Genomic DNA, 9,632 nt, shown 5'->3' on the forward strand with positions numbered 1-9,632 from the left:
ACTGAAGGGAGTAAATTACTCATCCCTTCTCTGGAAAAAGTTAGACAAGTTATTGTTTACAAAATTTTGTCCCCTACTGTTTATAAATTAATGATTCTTTTTAATCGTTCTCATGTAGCTTTTGTAACCAGCATAGCTAAATCTCTTGTATTTCAGTTAGCATACTCGCTTGAGAAGGTACTCAACTCTGGAATTCTCCAGCCGTGCTTATTAGAGTGACTCTTGTAACAGTTATTTCAGAGTGTAATCATAGTCAGGCAGCATGAGCATCTCTTTACATTTTGAAGACTGTTTGTTTTCTGTTTCATGCATCACTGGAATCACGTACACTTACGTTGTTGGCAGGTCGTTTGCACAACAAGTAAGGATATAATTGTAGTAGGGAAGATCTTGTCCTGGCTAGTTACCATCTGTAGGCAAGCATGGCAATGAAGAACAAAGTCAAATCAGATGATGATGTTGGTGCTGCTGGGAGTCTGTTTATACCCTTAGCCCACTAACTCACACGGAAGCTCAGGATGCCCTACTTTTGCTACCACCCATTAGCTAAGTTATAGCTTGCCTGGGTATGCCCTACACACTGTATTCTCACCTTGGGTTTTTATCTGAACGTACACATAGTTGAAAAGTGAGTACAGGGCCATTGGGTGCAATGCAGTACTTAGGGTGTTCAGGCTTTCTTTTAGGTGGCAGGGAACAGGATAGAATACCTAAGCCCATGTCCTATCACATGAAAATCTGTCCCCTGAAGCTCTAGAGACATCCAGAACTAACTGAGAGAGTCAGTACTGGATAATGAATACACCCCTGTGTCCCAGTTTTGATGTTGGCATTTTATAACACATCTGAAATCAGAGATGGGACAAACAGAAACTACTAGAGTGACTTGTGGGATAGAAAAATACCCTATAATGAGAACCTTAGGGTGCCTAATTTGTTTATTTTAGCAAAAAGAAAAGCAGTGGGTGACTGATTACAGTGGGTAAGTATTTTTACAGGGAAAATTACTGTGTGCTAATGGTCTCTCTAATCTATTGAAGAAAAGCGAAATGAAATACAGTGACACCAAAGAAATTTGAATTACGAGGCATGATTTCACCATGAGAGTAATTCATTGTTGAAACAAAGTACTAAAAGAAGTAGTGGATTCTCTCTTTTAGTAAAGAGATAGCAGTCTTTATTTGGAGGAAAAGAAAAAATACTTTATCTAGGCGTGAGCTACTGGGCTTAGCATGGGAGCGAGCGTGTGAAATTACATGTCTGTGTTACGCAAGAAGACAGATCAGATAATCTTATCTAATGACCGTTTCGGGACTGGCCTTAAACTCTTTGAAATTCAAATTCAGCCAAAACCACGCTTAATACACTGCAATCCTGACTAACCTCCATTGTCACACTCTGCTGGCTGACCTGGCACTGTCAAAATTGAGGTTGTGCTGGTTTTGGAAGATGTGGTCAAGTCAGGAGAGCATCTGGAACAAATTAAGTGTATCCTGCCTTGCTGTCTATGTCTGTGTGGGAGCCGAAGTTCTCAGTTTGGCGCAGAGTGCCCCCTGTCGTCTTCTCTTGTTTTTACAGCACCTGCCAGCAGAATTGCAGATGCTGTTAAGACATGCAAGTGTAACTACACAGAACAGGTAAAGGCTAGCTTAGCTTTATGCACTTACCTGAAATGGCTACCTTTAGAAGCCAGTGCCTCCTGTACAGTCAGTGGAGAAATACAGACATGTCTGCACGGTATCCGAATTGTCGTCTTGAAGTGTTTTTCTTTCCTTCTCCGTAGTCTGCAGAAAGCAACTAGCTTCCTAGATGCCTTAGATGTGAACGCAGTGTCAGATGGAATAAATCTTATCCCTCTGTTTAATTTCATGTTGTTGTTTGCTTTGCAGTATGATTATGAATATGATGAAAATGGTGAGCGAGTCATTCTGGGGAAAGGAACTTACGGCATTGTATATGCAGGACGAGATTTGAGCAATCAAGTCAGAATTGCTATTAAAGAAATCCCAGAGAGAGACAGCAGGTATAGTAACTGTGGCTGATTCCAAATTTTGTGCGTTACATAATTTCGTCAGTAACGTGATCAACCAGTTTGCTGGTCAAGGAGTACCTCTTCTACAAAGCTGCCAATAAATTACCTGTCTGTGGTATATAATGGTGTTCCCTATCTTTGTAACTAGGCATTTCCAAGTTGCGGAATAGAGTGTGATCACAACTGAGAATTTAGATGTTTACTGGTTTTGGTACTAGTAGTTTATAATACTTTTTCTTTCCAAAAGAAATATTGCTGAAGTGCAGAATCTCACTCAAACACCTAGTGATAAGCCCTGTCTACTTAGACATGCTCAGGCATGTCCTTATAAAAGAACTATTGAAATTCATGATTTGTGGAGTCCTTTAAAATTCTGAGCCTGAATTGTTGATAAAGACATTTTCCTTTCCTGTTGTGCATCATTTATTATGAAGCCCCTTAACATTAGAATAAATCATGTGGAATGATCTTTTTGTCCGCATTTTCTTAATGCAGAGTCTCTTTATATATGTATTGCGCTCTCTCTATATGTATTTCTCTCTCTCATTTATAAAGGTTGCCATGTAAAGACCAGACATTTGAAGTCCTTAGTACTTGTATACCTGCAGGCTTGCAGGTTATCCTATTTTGAATACATAGATTTCCATAAATATCGTGATAAAAGTGATAGCAAGTCTAAAGATAAGATTTTTCAAATGAAACTGACTGTATTAATCTGTCAAGTTATTCTTATTCTTAAATCCTACATTAGCCTTTGGTTTTTGTAGTCAAGTGTTGTACAAGCTGCTTCTTAACAGGTGACTTGAGTGCCTGGATCTGTAAAGTGCCTCTCAGACAGGCTGTAAAAATATTAACAAAGACTGTAACTCAGGCTTATGTTCAGGAGAGCTATGGAAAGTAGGAAGTAAAGTCATTGCCACGGTTGGTAACAGAAAGATAAATCCCTCCTTTCCTGATGGTTAAAGAAATAATTTTTATGAAAGAAGCTCTTCTGATAAAGACAGAACACTGCTTGGTAGCAGGAGGAATTGCATACTAAGTGAATGTAGATAAAATATCGAGTGTACCAACCGTTGAATTTTTGTCCATTACTTCAGTCGGAAATGGAATCCATATTTCCAAGTTTCTTGTCATCTTTTGCCCATTTGGCTTTTTTGGTTTACTACTATGATCTAATGGATAGCTTGTCCTTCAGCAGGATTTCCCATATTTTGGCGTGCTGCGTTTCCTCTGTTGGAGGAAATAACTGTATCCTTGTTTGTGCAGAGTTCAATCTACAACTAATACCAGGAAGGAAGCTGGTTTTACCCGTCCCTGCATAGCAGGCGTCTTAAGGAGAGTGCTAGTATTCAAAACAGTAAATACAAGAGGCTATTCTAACCCACCGCAGTGGCTGTTATTCTTCTCGCTTTTATCTAGAATGTATGTCCCTGGGGGTAAAACCACCGTTTGTGGAAAAGGAGCGTTATTCTTTACAACCTATTCAGCATCGAGTACTGTTATTTAAATTGTATTGGAGCCTAGGTGTTGAGAGGACACCGCGTGGTAACTCAAAGTTTTCTTTGGGCAATGTACAGACTGGAAGGGCAGTAACGCCACCTGGTGTCCTAGCTCAGTTTCTTTTTCATGGGTCTCTCTTGTGGGCCTTCCTTCGGTTATTCTGTCCTCACTTAGTTGTTCTTTTCTTTGACGTTTTAAATCTTTTTGAATCCATGTATATATTGGCTGTTCAGTATGGGTATGTGTGTGGTCTAATAATTTTTCCATACTCGTAGTATTTTAAAGATACTAGAACTTAGACTATGGAAAGGGGAATCCTTCCATCCTCTATATTGTTATTGTAAATTTAACTTCAAGGTGTGTTATAATTTCTCAGAAAGTATGGTCTCACTAAATAAAACAATCTCTTGACTCAAAATAGAGTTGCAAGTTTTGTATGTGCTAAGAAGAAATTTGTTGTATGTGACAACTGTGGTTAATAGAAAGATAGCCTGAATAGAGCAGTAACTACTTTAAAGGGAAAAAAAAAAAGCCAGATTTTTCTTCTCCAATACACATTTTAAAAGAATTTTCAATGGAAAAGGTTTCAGGTTCAATGTGCAAAGCATACTGGAAAAGAGATTATTAAGAAGCTGTTAGTCTTTTATCTAGACTTTCAAAAATATTTACAGGCTTCCAGGACAAATTTCAAGTATTACTCTTTTAATGGCGAGGGAAGAAAAATTTATTAATGCATTTCTAATTAATTATAACCTGATCTTTTAGCACTTTGGAAGAAATCTATAGAAAGAAAAGGATTAATCTCTGAAGTTAATTCTTACCATTTTCAAAGTAAAAATGACCATCTTTTGGATTTGTAAGAAATAATTAAGTTCCGAGTCAGAGCATGGCCAGAAATGCGATGATTTCTGTGCAAAAAGCAGCGAGTTTTCGATACTGCTATATGTTAAATATAAGCTACTGAATAATTTACTTAATTGTCAGGAAATGTTAGACTACGAAGACACATTCTGAAAGAAAAGGAAACATTCCTGCAATGCTGTTGCCCTCAAATGCATTTCCAGTACTACAAAATAGTACCAGTGGCCATATCAACTTTCCAAGTTAAAGTAAAATCATATTAGGTAGGTAATAAGGTCTAGCTTTTTAGGATTTAGAAGTTTTCTTTCTTTGTACCATTTAAAGTCTCCTAATGACTAAGTTCTAAAATAATAAATGCTTCATCCCTCTGCAGAATTTTCTTATGGCTTTATTTTACTTGCTAAATTATTTTAGTTGCTCAAGACTCAATTAACTGTGCAGTTTAAAAGTGCAGGGGAAGAATTATAATGGTCTTGCTGCTGCTGCTCTGAATGAATATCCCATTAATAGAACTCCGGAATATAATCTCTGATAATGCATTTCTGAATGACTAACAGTATAGTCAGAATCTTTATAGTCATGTGTGGAGAGGCAAGCCAAAACTCAAATTAGTTTTTAGTAAATAGACTCAGAGTTGCACAATCACACTTTTCATTAACCAAATACTTCCCTTGTTTTCTGCAACAGTTGTTTTCCAGAGAGATTTTCAGATGCCCACTTTTTTTTTTTTTCTTTTCCCTCCACTTTTTTAAGAGTTCAGCCTCCACTTGTAGCTTGATGCTGCTGTTAGGGTGAGCTGATAACTACCTGCCCCAAAAGGGAGTGGAGCTCACAGGCGCTCTTCCCCTAACAACTTCAGTTGCATTCGTGCTTTGATTGCATTCCTGGCACTGGCACTCCGCTGGCTCCGGGGAGACCTAACTCCTGGACTTGAGGCAGCAGGAAGCTACCCCTCCTCCCAATAGATAAATAAAATAACAGTTTTCTGACAGTTCATTAGGGGATGAGAATGTACCAGTGTTGGTGCAAAGTCTATGCTGAGAGCAACCTGCTGAAGGTGAAGGTGGAAGTAAAACTATTCCTTTTGGTGGCAAGTAGCTGCAAGGTTGAGTTTGCAGTTATGTTTAGTACTCCCTCAGTATAAGCATCTGAATATGTCTTCCACTTGCTCAAGACTCTGCAGCTCCTTCTTGCATCTGGACTGACAGAAGGAGGTCTGTGTCCTTCATCTATTTCAGCTACCCTGAAAGCCTGACTGCAGACATTAGTGCTTTAGTGAAAATAGCCACCAGATTCAGAATCTGGCAGCTGACCTGCTTCCAACTCACCCATGGTTGGAAGAAGAGCATTAGGGCTGCCCCAGGGAGCACATCAGCTGCTGAGCTCTGGTGGTGTTCCACACTGGAGAAGGATCTGGACTCCAGAAACCTTCTTGGCAAAAAGACTGCTGCAAAGCTTACGTGTCTCAAAAACATTTTACCTTGGGCTAAATTAATGTGATGAAATTGTTTTGATCAGTTCTTCTAAATATCTCCCCGTGAAATGATTCCTGTTTTCTTACTCTGATAGCTATCCACTCTTGCTTTCAGATAAGACTCCTGCTTTTATTAGTTAAAATTCAAATGGCGATTTGTTCTCATTATTGAGGTGATGTTAATTGTACACTAGCTTTATGGTTTACTAGTTAATTTTGGCACTAGTCTGAATCCAACTGCTTGCCCAACTGTTTATTCTCTTCGAGTTAGGCTGGAGAGGAGTTCCTTTTCCACAAATTTTGTTTTGCTCAGTCTATCTATGTACACTTAAAACATTTTGTGTGTGTATGTATACACAATATTATATATTTTGTTATGTGTATTTATATAATTACATAATTTTTTAGTATGCAGTGGTCACAACCACTGTTGTTAAATGCATATAACACATAGTCATTTTCAGTGTAAACGTGTTTCATGGGACCTAAAATAGAACTTCAGCTACTACAGTAAAAGCAAGGCTTTCTTCCCGAAGGTCAATATTGAATAAACTGGTTTTCTTTCCAGGTACTCCCAACCTCTGCATGAAGAAATAGCTTTGCATAAGCATCTCAAACATAAGAACATTGTCCAGTATTTAGGTTCTCTTAGTGAGAATGGCTTCATTAAGATATTCATGGAACAGGTGCCAGGTGGTAAGTTGTGGCGGAGACTGGTTTGGTGGTTGGTTGGTTGGTTGGTTTTTTAACATTTTAAAAGTATAAAAACCTGTAGTACTGCAACAAGATGTATTTCATGCAAATGCAATATTCTTTAACATCTCTTTCCTAAATTAATGGGGAAAACTGTGTCTCCAAAGTGCTTGAGTCCTCTCATTCAGTATTTAGATAGGATGTGCTACAGATACAGCTCCGATCACTGCTGTGGCAGGCGAGCTCCTTTTACCGGCCGATCAGAGATGATCTGTGGTCATCCTACTAGAAAGACTGTAGCTAGTCTTAGATGGCTGAGCCCTCCTCAGGTACCTAACACAAGAGAAAGGCGATTGGCGATTGTTGCTTCTGTTTGAGAGCAAAGAACTCAAAACAGCCAGACACAACAAAAATCCCACTTCTTGAGCTTAGCTTTTCGAGAAACTGGAGTTGGTGTATGTACAAAGACATGCATATGCACATCCACCCTTTTTCACTCTTTTATAACATTCCTCTGGGGCAACTTCTCTCCAGGCATAGGAGAGAGGTGAGCACATTGATTAAATGGGTTCTGATCTGCCTGCTTGAGGAAGCATATGCTTCTCTGCTGCAGCTCGGGCCAGTGGAGATACTGAGACTCTCTTTTTAATTACTCAGGCTGGTGTTGATGCAAGTGAGCATTCGTCTGGAGAGGCCTTTGGTTATGAAAGAGGTGCCTACACTTGGTTTGGGATTGATGTTTGTTGTTACTTTTTTTTTTTTCCATTTGGGGGAGAAGGCAGAATTTAATTAGATGTGTACTCTCACTTTTTTGCTCTCCAAAATTATAGGCAGCCTTTCTGCTCTTCTACGATCAAAATGGGGACCATTAAAAAATAATGAGCAGACAATTGGCTTTTACACCAAGCAGATTCTTGAAGGACTGAAATACCTCCACGATAATCAAATAGTGCATCGAGACATAAAGGTAAGAATTTGCAGAGAATTAAGTCTGATAGTGTTACGTTAACCATTTATTTATCCGGTAATTTAAAAACTTTTTTCCCAAAAGTTCTTCATTGTCACATACCCTCTCTGCTATTCTGAACGGTGGGTTAGGTAAGTGAACCATTGTTGATTTGGATTTGCACCAACAAAATATGTTTGGGGTTTTTTTTATTTTAGAAGAATTGACATGTAGCCACTTAGGATGTGATAAAGTGGATATTTTTATTTCTGTTTTCAATGACATGATCGAACTTTCAGAAAAGCTTACTAGAAGTAAAGAAGATTGTGGATGGGATATTAGCAGGTTCTTTTCCAAGGAGATTGCAGATGAAAAAGTTCCCTTTAAAAAAAAAAAAAAAAAAAAGCAAACCCTTAACTGAATTCCTGTAGTAGGGGAAGTTCACTTTGAGATGAAGTTTCTGATAATGGGATTACATAAAGCAGGAACACTATTGATTCTTCTTTCATCTCCCCTCTTAAGAGCCTTAGGAAGTAATTGTTACTAAAGAGTGCATTGTTGTGGAAACCTATGCAAGAAGTCTTAGATGAAGAGTCAGCAGAAAAATAATTGCTCTGAATGTTCTGTTCCTCAGGGTGATATCGTGCTTATCAACACATATAGCGGAGTGTTAAAGATTTCGGACTTTGGAACTTCAAAGAGACTTGCAGGAATCAACCCATGTACGGAAACTTTCACTGGTATGTTCCCAGAGGGGAGACTCTTTCCTCCCTCGAACTGTGCATGTCGGGTCAGAATGCACAGCTGCTGAACTTCCATTGACTTTGAATCAATATAAAAGGTCGCTGCAAGAATAATTTTTTGTATACCTAATCTTAAGCTATACGCTGTACTTGTATGCACTGTTCAAAGAGAATGCTGTTTTGGAGTTCCACTTGAGACAGGAAAGTCCTCTACCACAGAAGAGCTGTGTCTTTCCTATGTTGTATTTGAGTCTGTCTCTTCTGTGTGCGTGGCTTTTTCATCTTGCTGATCGAAGGCTAACTTTTTTTTTTTCTTTCATGACTGGCTTGGACATCCTGGCTTCATCTCCAGAATTGCTTATCCTACAGAGCCTGCCATTAACTTGATCCTCATTCTGCTTGATAATTTGATTTGGATGTTAAATCATGCAGTGGCACTGCATTAAACAATTATGCAAAATGAGAAGTGACTGTTATTATAATTCCATCCTCTGCTCTTCCATTTCTGCTCTAAATGGAACAGAATGCAGAATGATGTATCGGGTTGATTCCCTTCCTTCAGAAAAAGTGTTCATATCACCTGCTGGTTTAGGTTCAGATTTCAGGTTTCACTTCCTTTTCCTCTCTGGGTGCAATTCAGAGTGATCTTCCTTATTTTAATCTTAATCTGTAATACAGTAAATGAAAATTATGTCTGATCCAAAGCTCATTGAAACCTCTTAATAATTGTCATTGACTTTGAAAAAGCAGTATCATCAGATCAGTAGATGATATCAGATGCTTTTAGTACAAGTAATATTTTTAATAGTATTTTGAGATTTATGTAGAATGCATATGGAAATTTTTGAATTTTGAATAATAAAGAGTATTTTTCTTAACTGTCCCGATATTGCTTACTCCCCAGTGATTTTTGTTCCTCTTGTCCTTTAGCTATCTATTTGCATCATTAGTGCACCTAAATAAAAAAATGAGTATGTTTTAAACAGGCACCCTTCAGTATATGGCACCAGAAATCATAGACAAAGGACCACGTGGCTATGGGAAGGCTGCAGACATCTGGTCTTTGGGATGCACAATCATTGAGATGGCTACAGGGAAGCCCCCGTTTTATGAACTGGGAGAACCACAAGCAGCTATGTTTAAGGTCAGACATCTTCCTTGTACAACTCAGACCAGTATTTGTAAACACAGGAAATCTTATGACTGTGTTGGAGAACCTAGAATTAGAGATTGCAGGAAAAGAAGATAAAGGAAATGCTTGGTTAGTGAGGATGTTACGAAGAATGAGCTGATTCAATTTGAGTGGGAGTGCTGTGTAGTTTTGAAGAGGGTAATGGAGCAATAGCAGCTATTCAGCAGCCTGGGTGTTTTAAAAAAAAAAAA

At 38.5% G+C, this 9,632-nt stretch overlaps 1 protein-coding gene across 1 annotated transcript in view; it reads left to right on the forward strand.

Moving 5' to 3' along the window:
- MAP3K5 (mitogen-activated protein kinase kinase kinase 5) overlaps positions 1-9,632 on the forward strand; it is an 83,098-nt gene that overhangs the window by 49,599 nt on the left and 23,867 nt on the right. Inside the window, exons 14-16 of the mRNA XM_009281577.2 lie at positions 1,890-2,023; positions 6,436-6,563; positions 7,391-7,527. Of these exons, the coding sequence (XP_009279852.2) occupies positions 1,890-2,023; positions 6,436-6,563; positions 7,391-7,527 (399 nt within the window). The remainder of the gene's footprint in view (positions 1-1,889; positions 2,024-6,435; positions 6,564-7,390; positions 7,528-9,632) is intronic.

Source organism: Aptenodytes forsteri, unplaced genomic scaffold (genome assembly GCF_000699145.1).
Source record: "Aptenodytes forsteri isolate BGI_AS27 unplaced genomic scaffold, ASM69914v1 Scaffold82, whole genome shotgun sequence".
NCBI lineage: Eukaryota > Metazoa > Chordata > Aves > Sphenisciformes > Spheniscidae > Aptenodytes > Aptenodytes forsteri.